The sequence below is a fragment of the Aspergillus multicolor genome (assembly GCF_047715735.1).
Source record: "Aspergillus multicolor strain CBS 133.54 unplaced genomic scaffold BDW74scaffold_2, whole genome shotgun sequence".
Classification (NCBI taxonomy): Eukaryota; Fungi; Ascomycota; class Eurotiomycetes; order Eurotiales; family Aspergillaceae; genus Aspergillus; species Aspergillus multicolor.
In genome coordinates this window covers 33,277-54,866 of record NW_027395953.1, presented here as the reverse complement: position 1 = coordinate 54,866, position 21,590 = coordinate 33,277, and the positions used below count along the sequence as shown (strand labels likewise).

The 21,590-nt window shown below is 52.3% G+C and overlaps 9 protein-coding genes across 9 annotated transcripts; 5 read left to right on the top strand and 4 right to left on the bottom strand.

Annotated features, from left to right (window-relative positions):
* Positions 1-191: 191 nt before the first annotated feature.
* Positions 192-1,415, top strand: BDW74DRAFT_173105 (protein kinase family protein; the record flags this gene model as incomplete). Its single annotated transcript, XM_073727724.1, has 1 exon — positions 192-1,415. One exon carries the CDS (start codon positions 192-194, stop codon positions 1,413-1,415), a length of 1,224 nt encoding a protein of 407 aa, XP_073588336.1.
* Positions 1,416-1,431: 16 nt separating this feature from the next.
* On the bottom strand, positions 1,432-5,770 carry BDW74DRAFT_186153 (uncharacterized protein; the record flags this gene model as incomplete). Its single annotated transcript, XM_073731197.1, has 7 exons — positions 1,432-1,561; positions 1,615-2,824; positions 2,885-3,070; positions 3,126-4,573; positions 4,632-4,730; positions 4,796-5,678; positions 5,734-5,770. 7 exons carry the CDS (start codon positions 5,768-5,770, stop codon positions 1,432-1,434), a joined length of 3,993 nt encoding a protein of 1,330 aa, XP_073588335.1.
* A 357-nt stretch (positions 5,771-6,127) lies between these two features.
* On the top strand, positions 6,128-7,642 carry BDW74DRAFT_173103 (uncharacterized protein; the record flags this gene model as incomplete). The annotated part of the gene is made up of 1 exon (XM_073727723.1): positions 6,128-7,642. The coding sequence occupies one exon, from the start codon at positions 6,128-6,130 to the stop codon at positions 7,640-7,642; it is 1,515 nt and encodes a 504-aa protein (XP_073588334.1).
* A 251-nt stretch (positions 7,643-7,893) lies between these two features.
* Positions 7,894-10,369, top strand: BDW74DRAFT_173102 (P-loop containing nucleoside triphosphate hydrolase protein; the record flags this gene model as incomplete). Its single annotated transcript, XM_073727722.1, has 4 exons — positions 7,894-8,768; positions 8,876-9,014; positions 9,085-9,330; positions 9,386-10,369. 4 exons carry the CDS (start codon positions 7,894-7,896, stop codon positions 10,367-10,369), a joined length of 2,244 nt encoding a protein of 747 aa, XP_073588333.1.
* Positions 10,370-11,783: 1,414 nt separating this feature from the next.
* On the top strand, positions 11,784-13,135 carry BDW74DRAFT_143378 (FAD-dependent oxidoreductase). Its single transcript, XM_073722864.1, has 3 exons — positions 11,784-12,155; positions 12,229-12,614; positions 12,689-13,135. Exons 1-3 carry the CDS (start codon positions 11,864-11,866, stop codon positions 13,118-13,120), a joined length of 1,110 nt encoding a protein of 369 aa, XP_073588332.1. The 5' UTR covers positions 11,784-11,863; the 3' UTR covers positions 13,121-13,135.
* Positions 13,136-13,319: 184 nt separating this feature from the next.
* Positions 13,320-15,457, bottom strand: BDW74DRAFT_41844 (serine hydrolase domain-containing protein). The gene is made up of 4 exons (XM_073732738.1): positions 14,835-15,457; positions 14,644-14,766; positions 14,310-14,580; positions 13,320-14,207 (listed from the first exon to the last, which is right to left on the bottom strand). Exons 1-4 carry the CDS (start codon positions 15,343-15,345, stop codon positions 13,367-13,369), a joined length of 1,746 nt encoding a protein of 581 aa, XP_073588331.1. The 5' UTR covers positions 15,346-15,457; the 3' UTR covers positions 13,320-13,366.
* A 113-nt stretch (positions 15,458-15,570) lies between these two features.
* BDW74DRAFT_173099 (Zn(II)2Cys6 transcription factor) lies at positions 15,571-17,553 on the bottom strand (the record flags this gene model as incomplete). The annotated part of the gene is made up of 1 exon (XM_073727721.1): positions 15,571-17,553. The coding sequence occupies one exon, from the start codon at positions 17,551-17,553 to the stop codon at positions 15,571-15,573; it is 1,983 nt and encodes a 660-aa protein (XP_073588330.1).
* Positions 17,554-17,678: 125 nt separating this feature from the next.
* Positions 17,679-19,152, bottom strand: BDW74DRAFT_41786 (ankyrin repeat domain-containing protein). The gene has a single exon (XM_073732737.1). The coding sequence runs from the start codon at positions 18,629-18,631 to the stop codon at positions 17,804-17,806; it is 828 nt and encodes a 275-aa protein (XP_073588329.1). The 5' UTR covers positions 18,632-19,152; the 3' UTR covers positions 17,679-17,803.
* A 521-nt stretch (positions 19,153-19,673) lies between these two features.
* BDW74DRAFT_173097 (uncharacterized protein) lies at positions 19,674-20,465 on the top strand (the record flags this gene model as incomplete). The annotated part of the gene is made up of 4 exons (XM_073727720.1): positions 19,674-19,819; positions 19,884-20,045; positions 20,119-20,256; positions 20,345-20,465. 4 exons carry the CDS (start codon positions 19,674-19,676, stop codon positions 20,463-20,465), a joined length of 567 nt encoding a protein of 188 aa, XP_073588328.1.
* Between the last annotated feature and the right edge of the window lie 1,125 nt (positions 20,466-21,590).

Here is a 21,590-nt window from a genome sequence, read left to right as displayed (position 1 = left end):
AGCCCTGCAGATAATGATACCTAATCCTGATTCTTAGGTAGGGACGGTTGCCTGCCATTCCTCCGTTGTTGCCTCACCACAAAGACAGCCTCACCTTCTGAGTACCCTTCTTTTACATTGACTCCTCCCTCTAACACCGTCATCTTATCTCCATCTTGCCAGTCGGCCAGTCACCTGTCTCCTCAATCAAGATGTCTTCTTCACCCGTGTCCCTCGATGGCACGAGCTCAATTGAGCTAAAGTCCTACCGCGAGGACAGCGACTTCCGCGCTCTAGGTCTTTCTGAGCCCTGGAGTCGCTCTTACACCTTGGTATATCATTATGCTCACTTCAAATGGTGGGTCACGGTTACGTTTCAGGGTGAAGTCTACCGTCATTGTACAATCACAAAACCTCAACGGCGCAAGGACTTTGCGGAGTTTGTCAGGCTGATTGACTACGTCTCGCTCACGCTTCTCGATGACACTGTTACGGAAGTTATCTTGGAAGAGGGATTTGGGGCTGCCGGTCGCAAGGTCAAGTTCATAGCAGATACGGAGGCATCTAATGATCTTGTCACCATCTGCAACCCCTTCGCGTTGCTCATCGAAAATGGGAACCTGACGTACAGCATACGAGAAGACCCCCAACGAGTCGTTTATCCTTCATGTGACGAGTTTTCGTTGTTAAGATGCATACACATGGAGGATCTCGTGGAAGAAAAAGAGATCAAAGACGGGGTCTTCAAGGTCCGCAGTGTCAGCGACGGGACGCCATACATTCTCAAGTCGATTGATCAAAACATGTACTTTGCTGAGGACACAGAGACTATACGCCACGAGCTTCGGAACCTGCAGCAGTTCAGGGGGACGCCATTTATCGTGCAGCCAGTCGGCATAGCAGTCGCTCCGAACCCTTACCAGACTTTGACCACGTACGGCCAGTCCATGGTCGTTACTGGTGCTTTGGTTGAGTATTACAGCGGTGGTTCCCTCAAGAACGTCTTGGCCGAGAATAGTCTGAGCCAGTATGCTGATGCCTGGAAGCGCTGGCCGCTGCAGGTCGCGACTGCTTTACACTGCCTGCATGAAAAAGGAGTGGCGCACATGGATATCAAGCCTTCGAACGTTGTTCTCGATACCAACGGCAACGCAATACTTATTGATATTAGCGGGAGTGGTGCGTTTACGTTTGACTGGCTTGCCCCGGAGCTACGAGGCGGTAGTACACTGGACGAACCATCCTTTGAGGCCCGTCGTTCCAACGATATCTGGGCATATGGGAAGCTTTTACTGGAGCTTACTCGCCACGCAGAGGACAGTGGCTTCAAGAGGCACGTGGAACAGATTGCCGGATGTCTTATGGCAGAGAGTATACATGAGCGCATGTCTTTGGTTCAAGCTATTTCCGAACCGACACTGGCCGCAAACTCGTGATCACGCCTTTAACGTACTAGAGAGCAGCCTCTGCGGTCTGGCTGAATGCATGGACACTGCCCCTTGGTTGGAAACCCGACATTCCTCTCGGCTCCAACACATGCTCTTCGTACTTTTCAGTCATGCCCCAACCACCCCCTCCAGGTCTATTCATCTTTGTTAGTAAAAAGGTTAATCGGCCACGGCCATGTGGACTTACGTATGGATCAAGATCCTCTCTCCCGGGGCAACGTCCAATTCCATCTTCCCGCCAATGTTCACCACTCTTTCACTTCCATCCTTCTCTTTCTTCACATACAGATTTAGTCCGGCTTTGCCCGGCTCCCCGCCTGCCATCCCATACGGCCGGTAAACCCGTCGCTCGCTAAGCATCGATACACTCAGTGGAATTCTGAATTCCAACTCACGAACCACACCATCTCCACCTCTATATCTCCCGTGCCCTCCCGACCCTGTCCGGATCGAGAACTGACGCAGGATAACAGGATATCGAAGCTCATATACCTCCGGATCTGTGATCCTGGTATTTGTCATATGTACGTGGACTCCACTTGTGCCATGCCACGACGGCCCAGCTCCAGAGCCGCCGCAGATTGTCTCGCCAACACCGAACCCAGGCACCTCGTTACCGTCCTTATCTAGCCCGCCCATACCGAAGGAAATAATATTGCAACACCCCTGGCTAGCGGCACAAGCCCCAAACGCACCAAGGACCACGTCCGTAATCCGCTGCGATGTGATTGGGTTGCCTGCACAGACAGCAGCATGACCTGACGGATTGACGAGCGTTCCTTCCGGGATGATTACATTCACGGGAGCCAGGCATCCCTGGTTAAGCGGAATCTCGGTGTCAAGAAGAGCGCGAAGAACATAAATTATTGCCGAGTGCGCGATGGCTTTTGGTGCATTGAGGCAGTTGAATGTTTCTGTTCCCGTGCCTGTAAAATCGAAATCAGCGGACCCAGTAGCAGGGTCAATCCGGATGCAAAGTTTGATCTCGGTGCCATCGTCCATGAAGTCGCTGAACCGCAATGGTGTGCCTGGGGTTTCCTGAGCTGCCGCAATTGACTTGAGCAAATCCCGAACCGCGATCTCCGCAGTATGTTTGATTGCGTCCATATACAGATGAACGGTCTCGAGACTATTCTCGTTGACAAGGGCTTCCAAGAGCGTCGCACCCTTGTGGTTCGCCGCAATAGCGGCTTTCAAATCGGACACATTATCGTTGTACGTTCTTGTGCCGCTGCACTTGGGATACGAAGCTGGCTCATCGTACAGGAAACTTCGGACCAGGGCCTCATTGAAGCGTCCCTCCGAGACGACCTTGAATCCCATTGTCATGGCGCCCTCTTCGTACAGCATCTTGCTGTTGGACGGCATCGAACCCGGGGCAATTCCGCCAATTTCGGCTGTCACCGCACATTAGCTGGGTGCACTGGAGGGGAATATACGGGATAGGGAAGAGGTACCGTGATGCCCACGAGATGCGACATAGAAGATAATTCGTGTTCCGGCCCTGTCCCAAACGGGAGTCACGATCGTGATATCGGGCAGATGTGTCCCTCCGGCCAGTGGGTGGTTCGTCAGGATGTGGTCGCCTGGTTTCAAATCTCCTTGGTACTTCTCGTGTTGATATCGAACGGCGTATTCCATGCCTGCGTTGTCAATATGCTGTAACTGCTCATATAGGGTGGGAAGGTAGGGACGTACTTCCCAGGTGCACCGGCACATTTGGTGCGTTCGCAACTAACTTTCCATCTGGCGAGAACACTGCGCATGAGAAATCCAACCGCTCTTTGATGTTAGTGGACACGGATGTCTTCTGAAACATGCGGCTCATCTGATCTGCGACAGACATAAAGCGATGACCGAAAATTGAGAGTTTAATGGGGTCGACATTCTTGACGTCTTCCACAGCAGGCGTTTCTGCTTTCTTGGACGTGTTCACGCTGAGGATGACATGACGAGACAGGATAGTTGCGGTGGCATTCGGCTCAACGACGACAGTCTGCGTCTTGTCGATGATCATCGCCGGCCCTTGGATGAAGTTACCTGGTTGCAGAGTGTCGAGGAAGAATACAGGTGTCGCTACGTGGCCGGTTCCTGCAAAATAGACCATGGCCGAGTCGTCTGCTTTCTCAGAGCTCACGGACGCAGTGGTTAGACTGGCCAATTCTTTCTGTGGAGCTTCAGATGCAGAGGACTTCACGCAACCGGTACCCCTCACTCTAATATCCTCGACCAGGATATCGCGACCGGGGAAGCTGAACGAGAATTCCCGGTGATGCTCTTTGATGAACTCGCGGGCAAAGTCGCCGTCATCTGGCTGGAGGATCATGAGCGTATTATCCGTTCCCTGATACCGCAAGTTGAGATAGACCTCATGAGAGATCTGACTTTCATCGATACCATCGCTGACCAAAGCCTCAGATACTTTGATCTTCAGCATATCAATCCGCTGGGTGATAGAGACCATTGCCTCTGCATTCAAAACCCCCGATGCGGGTTCTTGCGCTTCATGGACCACCTCGGCAAGCGCCATGCCGTAAGCCGACAGAATGGAAGAGTATCTATGGATGATGACCGTTTTGATAGATAAAGATGCTGCAATAGCACAGGCATGCTGGCCACCAGCGCCACCAAAACAAGCTAAGTTGTGAGCCGACGTGTCGAACCCTCGAGCTTCGGTCAAAGCCCTAATCGGCTTCGCCATGGATTCATTCGCGACTTGGATAAAGCCGAGCGCGATTTCTTCTGGTGATTTCCCTTCTTTAGCACCGGCATCAGCGTTGATTTGCTCCGCTAGTTCTTCAAACTTCCTCTTTACAATCGCCACATCTAGGCCTTCGTCCTCGTTCGGACCAAAGATCTTGGGGAAATACTGTGGCAGCAAACGACCCAGAAACAGATTCGCGTCTGTTACTGTTAGGGGCCCTCCTTTGCGATAGCAAGCTGGTCCCGGATGAGCACCCGCTGACTCAGGGCCCACAACGAAGAGCCCATGGCGCCAGAAGAGGATGCTTCCTCCGCCGGCTGCGACGGTGTTGATGTCCAGTTGCGGCGCCATGACGGACACGCCCGAGATGGTGTTTTCAAAGGTGTGCTCTAGCTTTCCGTCGTAGCGAGACACATCAGTGCTTGTGCCGCCCATGTCGAAGCTAGCAGGAAGTAATCAGCATTCAGATATATCTTTGAGGGGCATAGAGGGGAAAATACCCTATAACTGGCCTCTTGTCGTTCTCATCATACGAAGTTCCAGCATACCCTACAACACCACCTGCGGGACCGGACAGCACAGCACGAAGGCCGTTGAATCTGCACATAGTGTGTTTAGTCAGTGTTTAATGAACTCAAGCGTTACGGCCATGGTCTGTTCATACTTCTCAAAAGTGGCAAGTCCTCCATCACTTTGCATAAACTCACACCTCACATTATCTCCAGCCAGACCATCCTCGAATCCCTCTCGAAACCCCTGGATATACCGCTGTATGACGGGTGTTAGATATGCGTCTGCCGTCGCTGATGCTCCACGTGAGGTCATCTTGATCATCGGTAGGAGTTGACTGGATAGCGAAACCTGAGTGAAGCCGATCTCCCGTGCGATGCGCTCGATGACCAGTTCGTGGTCTTGGAATGTGTACGAGTGGACAAGGCAGACTGCGAGCGAGCGATACCCTTTCTCGTGATATAACCTCCCCAAATCACGTCTCGTCGCTTCCTCGTCCAAGGGCGAAAGAACACGGATGACTTCCCCACTGACACCCCGTTTTAGACCAGTGTCCGTCTCTAAATCTCTCTCCAAACCAGCTCTGTCGAACTTCGGGTCCTGTTGATACCCTTCCACAGTAACTCTCTCATCCACCTCGACGACATCCCCGTACAGCACGTCCGGACGCTGGATGTTCAACGCAAAGAGCTTTGGTCTACTCTGGGTTCCAATGCGGAGTGCATCTTTGAAGCCTTTCGTCACTAGTAAAGCATGGCGCTCACCTTTACGCTCTAGCAGCGCGTTCGTTGCGACGGTCGTGCCCATGCGGATACTGGCTGATGAGAAGTCATTGAACGAGAGCTTTGCATCTCGAGGGATGGACTTGTTGGAGACCTGCGAGAGGATACGTCGGATGCCTTCAATAGGGGCGTCGGCATAGTTTGTCGGATCTTGAGAAAGGAGTTTTATGATGATCGATTTGGACGTTGAAGGTTTATCGGAGGTGGAAGGGTAAGTGACTATTCCTAGGCAATCTGCGAATGTGCCGCCTCGATCTATATGGTATTAGCGGGCCTGCTGTGCGGTGACTTTATGACATATTTGGCGTACCGATGGCGATCTTGATGCTCGGTTTAGTGGGAGACATGATGCTTGCTTCGACCATGGCCGACAAAGTTACACACCTTGCCCCTCATCACCGTTGCACGACAGGCACACGATCTTATACCTACAAGAATACTTGGAGACGGGACCATGGCCAATAAAAAACTCGCCCGAGTTGGAGGTGGCTTATCAGCGTCGCACCGACCTTCCTTACATACAGCCCTAATCAACTTCGACTCCAACTCCAAGAATGCTATCAGGATCTACGCGAGATAACATACATTGGTAGATAACGTTCTTCATTTGCCGGCTTGGCTACTGGTAAGTGAGATCGTATTTATACCGGGAATCCACATCGTCTACGTTATGCTGCAGAGTTCCAGATCTACTGGTAACCACCATGGCTCCAGCAACCAGCACCGAGGGCAAGACCCAAGATGTGGCGGCGGCGTTCCTTTCTACTCTTCCTCCATCAATCACCACGTCTATATCGCATCAAGAGTCTCGGCGTCTTCTCTGGAAGATTGACCTTATCTTAATTCCACTGATCAGTCTTACTGTGATTCTCGCGGCCGTCGACAAGGTCATCATCTCCAACGCCTCGATCTACGGCATGTCCACCGACACACGCCTTACGGGCAACCAATATTCGTGGGTGGGATCAATTTTCTACTTTGGTTATCTACTGTTCGAGTACCCTGCCGCTCTACTCATGCAGCGCCTTCCCGTCGCAAAGCTCCTTGCCAGCACGGTCTTCGCCTGGGCGGTCCTCATGCTCTGCACAGCAGCGACACAGAACTTCGCAGGCCTCGCAGCAGTCCGCTTCCTCATGGGAATGGCAGAAGCACCCGCATTCCCAATCGCTTCTATTCTGACTGTCATGTGGTGGAAGACCAGCGAGCAACCCCTCCGCCTAGCCTTCTGGTTCAACCAGCTCTCGTCGGTCTTCGCAGGGATAATCAGCTATGGAATCGGCCAAACCGGCACTACCGACATCGGAAACCCCTGGCGTCTCTTATTCCTCGTCCTCGGCGCCGTCTCAGTCATCTGGGCTGTCATTATCTACATCTTCCTCCCGGACTCCCCAATAAGCGCCTGGTGGCTGACGGACCGTGAGAAATTCGTCGCACTGCAGCGCGTCAAAAACAATAACACCGGCATGGAAGACAAGACTATAAAATGGCACCAGGTGCGGGAGGCCTTGGTCGATCCCAAAACCTGGCTCCTAGCTCTTTTCGCCGTGGCACAAAACATCCCCAACGGCGGCCTCGTCACCTTCTCCGCCATCATCGTCAACGGCCTCGGGTATTCAAGCCTCATCACGACGATCCTTGGTATACCGACCGGCGTCCTCGCAACAGTCTGGCAGATCCTGCTAGGCTTGCTCATCTCCTACCTCCCGAAGAAATGGAACGCCCGCTGCGCCATCATCGCCCTCGCAGACCTCCTCCCCCTCCTCTGCGCAATTCTGATGTGGAAGCTCCCCCGCGAAAACAAAAACGGCCTGCTCGCCGCCTACTATTCCTTTTACACATACTGGGCACCGTACGTCCTCTGCACCAGTCTCCCCATGGCAAACACAAGCGGGCACAGCAAGAAACTCGCCACGAACGCCATCTTCTTCCTTGCGTACTGCGTCGGCAATATCATTGGACCCCAGGCGTTCCGCGATAGTGATGCGCCGGACTATGGCAGGGGGTATACGGGGTTGCTGGCTTGTCTGGTTGTGGCGATTGGGGCGATTAGCGCGTATGGGGCGTATTGTTGGGCGGAGAATCGGAGGAGGGATAAGGCGGAGGGTGAGGTTGCGGCTGGGGTCGGAATGGGTGCGCGGGAAGGGGAGGGGGACGGAGATGGAGAGGAGTTTTCGGATTTGACGGATTGGGAGAAGGGGAAGTTTCGGTATACTTATTAGTCTTAGTATTAGCGATGTTATGTTGAGGGGGTAGGCTGGCTTTGAGTGTATATGATTGCGTTTGTTGGAAAGCACTAGAAGTGCAGATGCCAGCTTTGTGAACTACACAGCTTGCAGCTAAAACTACTAGTAATGTTAATGTATGAAGACGCTTGAACGGACAGGCAAATTTTGTTTGGTCGTCGTGTAGTTTTCTTTTGTTTCTCTCATCCAGAACCTTCTGTTGCGTTGCGTCCTTCTCCTGTCTTGTCATGTCAACATCCCGTTCCTTCCTCCTGTGTGGCACAGCCTTCCATCTTCAACGCTTCATCTCTACGCTTTATCTTCTACGCTTCATTACACTTCATCCTCTACGCTCCATCCTCTACGCTTCCTCCTCTACCATCGAATTCCTTGATGAGACCTTGGATTCGAGAGAGCGAATATTGAGACGGGCTTACAGCGCTAACGTGGAAGCTCGGAAAGCACAATCTTTGAGCAGTCTAGTACGGCGCGAGATGTCTCCTGAGGAGCGCCAGCTGACACTGGAGGCTCTGCTAGACGACCCTGAAAATTCGCAGTACAGCGTTATTTATGAGCCTGACAATACATCTGCTCGTGACGGGGCGGAGGAATCCCAGATTGATGTTGGCGACATAGCAGCGGTGGATGTAGAGTCCGCGTCAGGCATCGACCTCGATGAGGGAATTACAGGAGAAATTCCTGATAACAATACCGGAGAACCTGCCGAGAAAGACAAGGTTGAAGAGCAGAAATCTCTGGAAATCGGGAAGTATCGAGCTCTAGTCAAGCGGTCATCCGCAACTGCACCATCGCTGGAGAGGGCTGGCACCGATTGTGGGCTCAATTCACCCATCAAACTGCAAGAAAGGAACGAGAAAGAGACTGTGCTGAAGGGGTGGCAGGTAAGGGCAATTGCCTGGATGTTGGCACAGGAGGAAGGCGAGCTCAAGTCTGGGATCCTTGCCGACGGCTGCGGTCTAGGGAAGACACTGACAGTCCTCTACTTTCTGTACTTCTCTTCCACCAGAAACACCACTCCACCTTACAACCCGACACTGGTCGTGGCTCCCCCAAGAGCTATTGACACTTGGTTTTTGGAAATTAGAGATCGATTCAAGAACGAGTGAAACTTAATATATGGTATCAATCCCCAGCCAAGGTCTCGAACCATGAGAAGAAACACTACACAATCAACGGTGAAGAGTTTCGGAAATTAATCACAAACCCAAGACCCGAGGATCCTGAGACTGGACGCACAATTGTTCTGACCTCCTACCAGACATTTGTCCAGAGGAATAGAGCTGAGGATGCAAACGGAAAGGGGGGAAAGTCCGATGAGCCAACTGACAATGACGTGATACCTAAGGAGGTGAGTTGAGTACTGCCTTTCTCGTTTGCAACTGGAAGGTCCCGTCAAAATGCTGATATGAAGAACTTAGGTACAAGCTGATGATCAGTCCACTAAGTCCGAGACAACCGATATAAAGCCAACATGCAAGAGAGCAGAGTTCGACTTGACAGGTCGTTTTGCTCGAGTGATATGTGACGAGGGCGACGCCCTTAGAAAAATCCACACTAAGGCGTATAAGGAGATCACTAACCTCCAATGTCCTAGTACCTGGATCCTAACAGCGACGCCAATGGTTGAAAGCCCAGAGAACTTTGTGTTGTCTCCTGGTGGCGATGTATGATCCTTCATGGAATAACAAGGCTGCTATCGGCGATACTGAAGACCTACAGAGCGAGTACGAAAAGACAGACACAGACAAACCAAAGTCTTTGGACTTGCTGTCACCAGCAAAACTTGCCAGGCTGACTCGAGACTCAGATATTAACACTACTGACCGTGGACTGCGGGTGGTTTTAAGCAGCGTCTGCCTCGCTCGGGCTGCCGGAGACCCAGTCGACCCGTCTTCTACCGCCATGATTGGGGATGACATACCTGATATTTCCATTTGGACGCCGGAGCTCAAGTATAACCAGGCTTTGCAGCTTCAACATGATGGACATTACTTTACGAGATTTTCTCGAGAAGAACAAAGCTTTTTAGCCGTATCTTCGCGTCTGTACGAGTTTGTAAAAAGGTTTAAAGAGGATTCTGACAAAAGTCTCGAAGGGGAAATCAACAAGCGCCGTGACCAAGGGTTCCATCTATTCTTCTCCAAGACCTGCAGAGATCCCGCGTGTTTGATACCGGCATTGCGTCGTAGTATGGCTTATTACCTAGGGCTTGAATCCCCCAAGTTGCACTACATGCTGAAGATCTTCAGACAAGAGGGTATGTTTGGGGCTAATGGCTCTGTGAGCGAAACATCGCCTCGATTTATAGTATTCTGTCGGTGGCCAGTCGTTATTTGGTTTGTGGAACTGTTTCTCGAATCTTTATCCATACCCTGCGGTGTTCTGAGGCCGCAAACCCGCGACAGTGACCTTGTGGAAATGATGGAGCGTTTCAACAACGACAGGAAAGAGCCCTTCGATGACGAAAAAGAAGAGCGTTTCGACTACGACAAGCAGAAAGATAAACGCTGCACAGTGATTCTAACAACATTCGCATGCGGAATGAACCTCAAACTCCATCTCGACTGTTCTAGGGCCATTATCTTTGAGCCGGCCCCCAACTACAATCCTTTCATCCATGCCATCGGCCGACTCCATCGGCTGACTCCATCGGCTTGGCCAGGAAGAAAGGCAGAAAGTGTGGATTCTTTTCATGGAGCATAAGATTGATCGTTATCATGAATGGACAATCTCAGAAACGGCGAACTCGGTGATTACCGCTCAACGCAGGATGAAACACACGGGAAATGAGAAAGAGGACAGCCAGTCTTCATCAGTCAGCTCTACTGATGACACGAGGTATGCAGAAGCAGAAGCGATTGAGCGACTTGCCGTGGACCAGATCGTGATGAAGCAGCTTGGGGCAGAACCGTTCACGTCTCTCTATGGGAAATCGTGACGTTTTGGGGCTCAGCGGGGCCAGTAATGAGGAAGAGATATATAAGGAGAGCAGAATTAATGTTGTAACACAGACAGATCAAGTTCAAGAACAAAACGCAGTAAGTAATGTGTGCCAGTATGAGGTGGGAGGGCTTGGCTAACTGGTATAGGCCTCTAATTCTGGACACCCGCCCTCGAAGCGAGTGAAATCTTCTTGAGACTAATAGTCAAATAAAATCCGTCTAACTTTCTCTTGTGACTATCTATGCTATGTTTTCATAGATCATTCAGAGATTGAGACTCACGTTGAAAATAATGCATGCTGGTTGGGGAACTTTGGCGCGGCCTGTGAAATTTGAGCTGGGGCTATGTATCGATTAGGGCTATTTTTTGAGGTATCTGTCTAGACAAACCAGGAACAAGCGTACTGCCTGATCCAAGGATAAGAATACAGGTAGCTAGATAGCTAAATACGATGCTCAATTTTGTCTTTAAAACCCACTCACTCAACACCTAAAGCAGTATAGACCATGAACGGGAACGGTAGCGATGAAAAAAAAATGAACAGCCTGCGAGGACCGGGAGCCGCTTAGCGTACCCTGACAACCCCAATTAAGCGCTAATTACCTAGTGTCCATACATACACGGATTATCCAATAATAGACATCAGCTTCGGGGAGTGTATCTTTCAGCAGACCCACGTTACCGTACCCTAGATTGCGGCTGAGCCGCGCTGCGCTGATCTGGGCCTCCAGCTGAAAAAAGGAAATTGGCTGTACTACCTGCACAAGCCTTGAGTACCTACGTAGGTATAAAGCGACCTACGTTTCCGTCCATGGTCTGCTTAACCTTAGGCACCGGACTTTTGCAGTCGGAACCAGTGCACTGACGCCACGGTGCCGCTCCCCATACCCATACCGTACGATCTAAATCTACAACTACCGTGAAATGCCGTCCAAAATCAACAACACCGCTCTCCCTCCCGTCCGGCGATGCAAAGTCCTCATATCCGGCGCCGGCATAGCAGGCCTAACACTCGCCCTCGCGCTCGAGAAACATGGGATCGAGTATACACTCCTCGAAGCATACCCGGACATTGTGGCAAAAGCCGGGGCGGGGATCTGTCTTCTACCAAACGGCCTGCGGATCCTGGACCAGCTGGGGCTGGGCGTTTACGAGGAGCTCTGTAACAGGGCGGGGAGTGGCGTGCTGGAGAGTCTGTGGGTGCGTGATGAGAGGGGGGAGGAACTGCATTTTTCGGGCGGGTGGGAGGGGATTATGAAAGAGCGGTATGGATACTGCGGTTTGTGGATTGATCGACCAACCCTCCTGGCGACGTTATACGATCGCATCGGGGATAAGTCGCGTCTCCTAGCTGGGAAGCGCGTTGCGGCTGTTGCGCACTTTGAAGATCGTGTGGTGGTTACCACGGGTGATGGGGAGGTGTACGAGGGTGATATCCTCGTTGGCGCGGACGGCGAGCACTCGCGCGTGCGGGAGGAGATGGTGCGGCTTGCGGGGGAGATGGGCGGGGGTGTTAATACGGATGGGGACTTTGATGATGAGAAGGGTACGCTCCAGTCCATCTCATCTCCTCGCGAGGGATCTTTCGGGAGGATAAAGGGCTAACAAGGACGCCGCAGAAGCATCAGCTACATACGCCTGCCTCTTCGCGCACTCGACTCTGCCAGCCTCACATCCGTCCACTCCTCTCCCCCGCGGTCTTCTCGGCTGGAATCTCGGCAAGGACTACTCTTATGTCCTGGGTACGGGTCCCGGAAACAGAGTATACTGGCTGCTGAGCAAGAAGATGGACAAGACATGTTACGGCTCCGAAATTCCGAAAATCACAGAGGAAGAAAAAGAGAAGATCGTCTCCGAGCACTGGAACGACGCCCTCACGCCGATCCTCAAGATGGGCGAGTTGTTCGAGAGTAGGAATGTGCTGGTTTGTACGCCGCTGCGCGAGATCGTGTATAAGAAGACGGGGCTTGGACGGATTGGTGTGCTTGGGGATGCGGGGCATAAGGTACGACCTCATCTCGTCGAGGCCTTTTCTGAACAATCATGAAAAAGAGAGGAGCTTGCTTATAAAGGTGGCAGATGCTCCCCATAATCGCCCAAGGCGGGAACCAAGCGATCGAGAGCGTCGCCGCGTTCACGAATGCCTTGGTTAACGTCCTCTCATCCAAAAGCAAGACTAATCCCGGAGTCTCTCTCTCAGCATCCGAAGTCGAATCCGTATTTGACACTGTCCGCGAAGCGAGGGCCGCTCGAGTCGACAAGATCGTAGCCATGGGACAACAGAGACAAAAGATGGATACGATGGCGACGCCGGAGCTGGAGGTGCTCATGCGGGAGAAGTTTCCGGGGATGATGCCGGGCATAATCTTGCAGAGGTGGGATGATACGTTCCCTGGGAGTGTTGAGTTGGAGGGGGCGAGGATGGGGAACTTGAATGGGGATGCATTCGTGGATGCGGAGGGGGTACTTGGGGTTGCGAGCCTGGAGGTGACTACACAGCCACAGGCCTAGCGGTGCAGCTTTGGGTCCATGTAGTTCTGGGGGAAGCAATCTTGATTGAATATGAACATATAAAGTCGATAGCGTTGCATATCATATGGGTGAGGCATCGATCGCCACCATCATATAGTAGTGGTGATACCTATTCCTCAAAATCAATCTAAATACTGATTTGTCACCCCACCTGGGATTCATGCAGACCAGGGACTTGGAGCCTTAGTATGAGCCAAGCGCACCAAGGAGTGTTGTCTGGGCACGTCAACTTGGAACTTTATGCAGCATATCCCTCAGAACCCTCGGCTCAATCGCAACCGCGCTCCCAGAAGAATTCAAGTGAACAATAAACTGGTCAACCGCAATACCCCCGTACGTTGGCGTATCGATAGAGCTCCATAGTGCGCTTTGGTCCATGATCCGGTTCTGGAGTTGATGCTGGCTCGTGTCTTTTTCGAAGACCGCTCGGTATGCTACGCGACGAGACTTAAAATCCTTGCCTGGAATATTTGGTGGGTATTCCAGGTTCGTCGCCTGCAAGCGCACCTTAACAGGTAGGCTGCCGGTCCGTGAAGCATAGTCCTGTATAACAGCCAGGAAGTCGACGCCGCGACTGGTCCACCGCTGTACTTGCAACCCGTCCCCATCCGCGGACATGGCTATGGTAAGACTCGAGTTGTTGCTTTGGTCAGCCGACTCGTACGTTCCGTACAGCGTCTTACATGCTTCATGTATCATCTGATCCTCCAAAGCCGGTATCAAGCCCTGCAAAACGATTTCGGACGCGGCGTCCATAACAACCGCGCTGTCTGGACCGGCAGTCAGTATCGAGAGCGCGATGCTGTAGTCTGGAATTAGAACCAGAAGTGAGTTGTACTGATTGATGCTTCCGGACTTGGTGTATAGGTCCACAACTCGGCCGCGTGAAATTTGGCTCTTGGTCCGCAGAATCTCCCACGGACTTCCGACGGATATCGAGAGACTAGAGGTGTGAGAATTCGGCTTCATCCAGCGTCTTGTGGTGATTGGAGAAAGTTGTTTGTTGAGGAGAATGGCACGGCCGAAACTTGCGAGATCGGATGAAGAGGAGAACATGCCTGACGTACTGTTTCGATACAATTTACAGTCAGACGAGAAGAGAAAAGGAAGATGACATTGTTGGAAGAGCTCAGGGATGTAGGTAGGGATAGGGATGGATGGTGCTTACGGTGTCTCGTCGCCCGTGTCCTGAAACCACCCACTCTCGCCGTTTGGAATTACCCATGAGCTTCCGCTTTCTCTTTTGCCGCTTGGAATGGTAGACGTGGTAGTTGTAAGATTCAACGGTTGGAGGACGGAAGACTCAAGCAGCCCACTGAAAGAAGTGCCGCTGAGTGCTTCCAAGATGTATCCGAGCATTCGGTATGCGGTGTTGGAATAGACCGGTGTCGTTTGCGGTGCGAAGATTGCAGCTCGGCGAAGGATACCGCGGAAGTATTCTGGAGAAACTATGGGTTAGGTATAAATGTTGAGAGATTCGGGTAGCTGATGGGAAACGATACCGTCGCGATTACACGGTGGCATACTGGAATTGCCTCCGCATTGAGGGATATCATCTGGTGACAAGGAAGGCAGTCCAGCGTCAGACCAAGAGCCATCAGTACTGGCCAAGTCACCATAGGAATCTTGGTAAGACATTAAATTAGCTTTTGCTCTATCGTCCTTTTTTTTCCATATGAGAATGGAAACTCACAGTCCCTCCCGATACCAGATAGATGTGAGGCAAGATTGCCAACAGTGATTTTGCTCCAGTCGACATGAGCAGCCGAAGCCTCGTCATCGCCATCATGATTGAGAGTAGCAGCGCCTGCAAGTTCAGGAAGATACTCCGTGACACTATCATCCCAATACTCACAGTCGTGATTGACCAGAATCGTATACACAGTGAAAAGCTTGGAGATGCTACCGATCCTGTACAGCGAAGTACTGGTCACGGTCTCCGTACTGCCTGCCGATTGGTTCAGGAATGGTGACGAGAAATGGAAATCGAAGAAGGGAGAGTCATGGTTATCCATGTCCTGGGTGGACAGTGCCGTGATGGAGAGGGAGGTCGAATTGGTAACGAAATTTCCGTAGCTGCTGTGGCCTGTATTCATGACCTGCACCAAGGAGGTAGAGAGATTCGCAGTGACGGCTCTCACGCTGGGGGAGCTCAAGAGCCTTGAAGGGACCGGGTAGATAGGGCCAAGTAGGAAGCCGGCCATGGTGGGAGTAGATAAGAAGATTGATGTGTTTGAAATCGAGACTGTAACCCGGTACCTGAAAAGACTGGTAGGATTCTGACGGCTGGGGGGCCATATAAATATCTGGACTATGCCTTAGAATTTGAGTGTCTTCGAGTTCGCGGAGACGGAAGACGGAAGTTCGACGGGACATTCGCGGTACCTTTTCGGCGAGCATAACTAGGCTCTAGCTAAAATCGAATAGGCTCAAGATCGTTCAACCAACTCCTTCATGGCATGCAGCTGCTCGTCCACCCGCCTCACAACATCCGCGGTGTCCCTATGGGACGCAGCCCTTGCCGCAGTATCCCGTAGCTTGGCCGCTTTTTCGACGTAATGTTCAGCCCTTTGTCTGGATAAAGCTTTGGCGTGGTAAGCATGTGTCGACTCATCTCTGATTTGTTGCTGTAACAGCTTTCGGACATGACCGCAAAACCAGTATGCAGCACCACAGCAGATATTGCGCAAAATACCTGGCCAAAGATCAACTAGGGAACACTCGTACTGACCTGCCACTTTTGCGGCCTGGCCGCGGTTCTCAAGGGTCTCGGTCTCGGCCTCCATGTACTGTGTAGTCTTGAAGATCTGGTCCGCTGCCTTCAGCGTCTCGTATCGAGTACGGAGTTCAAGTGCCTCGCCCTCAGCAGAGGCTCGTTCTTGGATGCCTACCTCTAGGCATCTCTCAATCTCCATGTAGCAATTCCACTCCAACAGTGAGATCACTGTCCCGCGCAGCAGATTCTTGTTCACCGTGTTCGAGGATTGACTGTGTCCTTCTCGCGTCGCAGAATCAGGGTCGAGACTTCCTGTAAACCGTAGCCGCGGCGGACATGTATCTTGCCTCCACTTTGCGAGCAGCTCATAGAGATTCTCCACATCCCAAGGCTTAATGCCCTTGCATTTCGCTCCGGGACTGCAGATAGTGCGTGCTATTCTTCTAGCAATAGCCGCTAATGAAAGAATCGTGTCAAGATAACTGCTCGTCTCATGTCCAATGAAGCGTTCGGAAGCTGGAGGCTTGATATTGACAGCCTCAATGTCTTCTTGTATCAGAGGCATGACGCCATGATCAAGACAGTAGAACGCATCGAGTCCATATACATGCCACAGCAGAAGTGTCTTGCGCTCCGCTGCTCTTTCCAGCGTCAGCGGGCAGAGTATCTGGTACTGCAGCGTGATCAAGACGAGAGATTGGTGCGTCAGAAATAAGGCGCCCAGTTGTGAGTGAAGGGTGGTAGTGTTGGTCCCATCTGCTTCTGCCTCTACTTCGTAGTCAAAGTCGACCATGAGTGCCAAGGCCTCAAGATCATCAAGGCGAATGGTCCGCTTGGATGCTGCATTATTCTGCGCTTGTGCTTCCAGAAACGCCAGTCTGAAGGCACGAGCAAATCGCTGCTGCAGCTGCCACTTATCTGAAATGGAAATGGGAACCTGAATGAAGGGACAACCTCGACATGCCACTGCAAAGATAAGAGCGGGGCTACATTGACGGCTCTCATAGTCTGCTATCAACGCGTCTCTATAGATGATGGGCAGCATTAGAGAAGCGAAATCGAAATACGCTGTGAGCGCTGCCTCTAAGGTGCTGACGTCAATTCCGGGGATCTGGTACGGGATCGGGCTCTGATTTGCAATTGCCCTTTCCATGCTGCTCGTCCGGTTTGCATTCTGTAGCCTGGTGTCTGGCCGACTGTCCGTGTCTATATTGGCAGTTGAATTCGAGGGAGCAAACTCTTGCATGAACACCTCATCTAGAAACGAAATGCTTTCGGCGCTGAGCTCCATATCTAGGTCTGTCCACAGTGAATTGCTGCCCGTGGTTGAGGCTGGTATAGAAAGATCGGTATTTGTATTTGGGTGTAAAGTTGCAACGATACTCGTAATCAGTTGGGGTGATGGTGATACTGGTAACTCGGAGTCGTTCAGGGATGACACGAGGATATCTGAGACTCGGCTACTTCTCTCAAGGTCCAAGTCGTGGTCCGCAGTAGACCTCGAGGGCCGGGGGCTGATCCTGCGGCGCCGATGCACTCGGACATCGTCACAGTTCAGCGTGCAGGGCCTCAGGCGGAGATCACATTGAGAACACGAGGCGTAGCCCCCTCTGGCGCGAGACGCCCGATCACATTTGATCTTGCGCCGAAAGCAAAAGTCGCATGATTCTCGCTCTAGACCTCGTTTCAGTGACATTTGGGCAGGGTTGAATCAATGAGAGTAGACCCTTGAGGCCCGTATAGTCTGGGATTGGCGAATACCGCGGGGAATGGGTGAGATGAGCGGAGGAACTGCGGGACTTCGGCGGGAATTTACTAGGCAGCTGCCAAGACGAACAGAATAGGCAGGTACAGCTCCCGCCAGTGCCACGAGGCTGGTGCCTAAATACTGTGTCTAGCAAATCTTCTAAGGCTTTTATATTCAGCGCAAGCTCTCATCACTCTGATTACCCCTCAACCTCCACGGAATCCTCCAGCTCCTTCCGGCGGCGGCGCAGAGCCTCAAGAATCTCTCTATGCCCTTTCGCCCGCGCAAGCTCCTCCGCAGTCCGTCCTAGCGGATCCTTCAGATAGATATCAGCCCCAGCCTCAATCAAGAAGCGCGCCATCTCCGGGTATCCCTCGACCGCCGCCTGGTGCAGGGGACTCCCCATATCATAATAACCCTCATCCCCCGGCGGGCCCTCGATCCCAACTTCGTCGATGTTGGCCCCCCTTGAGAGGAGATATTTGACCATGTCCAGGTCCTCATCGATCGCCGCCTGAACAATCGCGTTGCTCCCCTCCACTCTTGCTCCATAGTGAAGTAACAAGTCCACCAACTCATAATTGCCAGTATGAACCGCACACGCCAACGGGCGCAGATGCTCCTCGACAAGGCCGACGTTTGGATCGGCCCCGTGCTCAAGGCAGAATCGCACCCAGTCAATTTTATTGCCGCGCGCCATTACACCGAGAATATCGCCGTACCAGGGGACACTACAGTTGATGGGGACTGCCTTGTGCTCAACCATCACGCGGAACACGGCGAAGGAGTTGTGGACAATAACTGAAGTCAACACGCCCCGGGTAGCCTTCTGCCCATGTTCCAGGCAGTAGGCTGCGACCTCGTCGGCTCGACTGTCTGTAGCGCACTGGAGCAAATCGTCGAGAGGCGGGGAGTACTCTGGATCCATTTGGCGCTTTTGGTAGATGAAGGCTTCCAGTGCTTTGCGGCTGTTTTGGCGGGCGATGGCCCGTATTTCGGGATCGATGTAGGGTTCGATGATGTGCATTGTGGTTGAATGGTTGAGGTCGAGATCGAGATCGACGGGATAAAATTTCAGCGAAGGAAGGAAGGTCGGTGTGTTTCCTCATCATGGGGGATATCGACTGATTTTGAAGACAAAAATGAGTCACTCTTAAATGAGGCCTACCTACTACAAGTAGCGTCGCGTAGGTTGGTCTGGAAGGACTTGGCGTTGGCTGAAACAAAAACAGTTGCTCGAACGAGATGGGCCCATTGCTGGTATGAATGAGCTAGCTTAAAGGAGAATGTGGTGCCATATGGTCCTGGGGCAGTTATAGTATGACTTGACATCACAGAGCATAGTGTGCTGATTCTTGAAACTTTTGCAAGGGAAGATCGAGGTGGAGGAGAGAGGAGGAGAAGAGACTCGAGAGGAGGTGAGGAGCTAAACTAGCTAGCCCCGTCACACCTTCCCTAAGCCACGCTTGGCTGCTTGGCTGCTTGGGCAAGCGCTCTCGCTAAGCTCGGCCAGCGGCCCCTCTCCGGGCCATCCGCTTCACCCCAAAAGACCCTCACCTTTCTCGGACATGGGCAACTTGGAGGAATTAGAAGCCCCCTGCCCCTACGTGTTGGCCATGTGGTGCAGAGCAGAAGAATGCAGGTGGCCATGAACCTCACCCCCATCCAATCCTGGTCGCTACTGGGCATTTTTGCGGCTGCACTGCTGCCAACAAGTACGTCCCCTTTGTCCCTGAATACCAAGGAATGCCGGCCTTGATCTGTGATCTGCCTAACTCTTCCCTTCAGGCGTCTTGGCTAGTCCCAGTGTCCAGGTTTGCATCCCGCCCGACGAACACACCCGAAGTTGGAATATCACTAGCCAGGCACAACTCGACGCGCTATCCGAATCCGAATGAACGATCCTTGACGGGCGCCTCTTGGTCTGGCCATCCTTCGAAGGCCCGTTTGTGCTACGGCATATCCAGAACATCACCGAGTTCATCAGGGCGTTTCCATCGAGCAATAATACCAAGGTGACCGCAATTGGACTGCCGGATTTACTATATTTCAGGACTCTTTCCTCGCACATGCCAACTTTGACCGCGTTATCCGCGCCGAATCTTTTATCTGCTGAGAACATTGAGATATGGCGCCCCGCGGCTGGAAGTACGGTGGATTTGTCGCGTCTGAGGAGCGTGGAAGACAACCTGCAACTGGCAGGGGATTTTTCGAGGTATACCTACAAGCATTTACTAAAGGCAGCGGAGTCAACCAATGCTAACACAATGAACCGCCAGAATTGAGTTGACCTCCTTGCAGAACGCCAGCACGCTTACAGTATGCAAGAAATGGTGTGAGACGACGCCGGAGTGGGACGATGCGGAGGCTCAGGCATTGGATGTGGATCTGCCGTCTCTTGAAACCGCGGGGCAGCTAAGCATAAAAGGGAACATCTTGAGGTTTGTCCTTTCTATCTTATTGTTGCCGTCACAGTCAGTTCACAAGCTAAGTGAATACTGACGACGTCCCTAGCATATCGGCACCGCAACTGCAAACCCTCACCTCGGCCGGCTTATTTCTAGACAGTATGTCTCGAATACCCGTTGCACTCGGTCTCCCACGGCTTTATTCTGCAAAACGCTGGATAAAGATTGCGGGCGACGTTGCAAAGTATCATCCCTTCCTTGCCCCTGCTCTCCTACCCACTCCAGCTGTTCTATCGTACCCTCTCAAGGAAATCTACTAACATCCCGCCCAGCTTAAACTTCCCCATGATGCGAAACTTGACTTCCTACATGCTTTTCAAATCCCGGCAACCACTGCACTTCAAACTAGCAGCCGAGACCTTGTTCCGGGTGGAGTTGGAGGGACGATTCTAAAGGTACGCTACCTACGCTACAGTCGGCACCGACCAGTGGACCTCACTTCACCTCACCTTACCTGCAGCAAATGAATTTCATTCTAATTCGCCTCGAATTGGGACTAATAACCACTCGCAGCATAGACCTGCCAAACCTCGAGACCTACGAATCCATCAAAGTCAAAGCACAGGGATCGTTCCACTGCGCCGGCCTCAAAACACAACTGCGCAGGCAGATGGGGACAAAAAGTGACGAGTGGGCGTTTGAGTGCTCAGCCTCCTACAATCCGAAGCCGAGTCCCGTGGGGCTAAGCCACGAAGCCAAAGCTGGTTTGGTTTTTAGCGGGTTTGCGCTTGTTGCGCTGGGCTTTTACCTTGCCCGGCGCCACCGGAGACAAGTATATTCAGAATCAGATGCATGCAGATGCAGATACAGTAAGGGAGCTGGAGGCGGAGCTGGAGTGCCGTGGGAGTCTGGTGTCGGCCAGGGCCGGGGCCGGAACTTGTTGTCAAGGGTGTCCACGTCGTTTGATCAGGGATGTGAATGTGGCTCTGACCCCGAATCTGGTATCACGCCGCCCCCGTACTCCAAGCGCCTAAGTCCTCCGTCCGGGTCTGGACATTAGAGCGCTACGGTATTGCAGAGGGGGTCTTGATCTGTCCGGGTATGGACAGATATCGTACAGTTATACCTAAGTACTAACCGTAAGTAGTGCATGCTATTTGCGTACCGGTATCTAGGTATGCATGAGCTGGGCTGCGCTGCGCATGCGGTGGACATGCGCGCGCAAATGTGTTCTGCTTTATTGTTTACTGTTATCAGAAGTAGATCTGCTGTAGCTCTTGTGATAGATGCTTCATATATTATAATCGCAGCCCTGCTGATCTATGGACATCGACTCCGTAGTACTTGGCTCAACAATGGACCAAGGGTTGATCCCTGCGGACCCACCCACGAGACTAGAAGCTTAGGTAGCGGGCGCCCGGGCGGGATCCTTGCGGCTGTAGCCTGGACTTACCGACGCTCTCGGGCCGAGGCGCAGGGGTCTCTCCACCAGTGCCCCCCTCCGGCCCCACGCCTCGTTGCCATTGGTTTCCAAAGTTGACTGCTTCCGCTCTTCTAGTCTAATAAAAAATTATATGT

What these genes read in the sequence shown, in the direction of transcription:
- BDW74DRAFT_143378 (XM_073722864.1), top strand. Translation starts at nt 11,864, where the DNA reads ATGAAAGAGCGGTATGGATACTGCGGTTTGTGGATTGATCGACCAACC. An exon ending in GGACTTTGATGATGAGAAGG is followed by an intron (nt 12,156 to 12,228) that starts GTACGCTCCAGT and finishes AGGACGCCGCAG; the next exon opens with AAGCATCAGCTACATACGCC. An exon ending in TTGGGGATGCGGGGCATAAG is followed by an intron (nt 12,615 to 12,688) that starts GTACGACCTCAT and finishes TAAAGGTGGCAG; the next exon opens with ATGCTCCCCATAATCGCCCA.
- BDW74DRAFT_41844 (XM_073732738.1), bottom strand. Translation starts at nt 15,345, where the DNA reads ATGGCCGGCTTCCTACTTGGCCCTATCTACCCGGTCCCTTCAAGGCTC. An exon ending in ATCTGGTATCGGGAGGGACT is followed by an intron (nt 14,767 to 14,834) that starts GTGAGTTTCCAT and finishes TGTCTTACCAAG; the next exon opens with ATTCCTATGGTGACTTGGCC. An exon ending in GACACGGGCGACGAGACACC is followed by an intron (nt 14,208 to 14,309) that starts GTAAGCACCATC and finishes GTATCGAAACAG; the next exon opens with TACGTCAGGCATGTTCTCCT.
- BDW74DRAFT_41786 (XM_073732737.1), bottom strand. Translation starts at nt 18,631, where the DNA reads ATGCACATCATCGAACCCTACATCGATCCCGAAATACGGGCCATCGCC.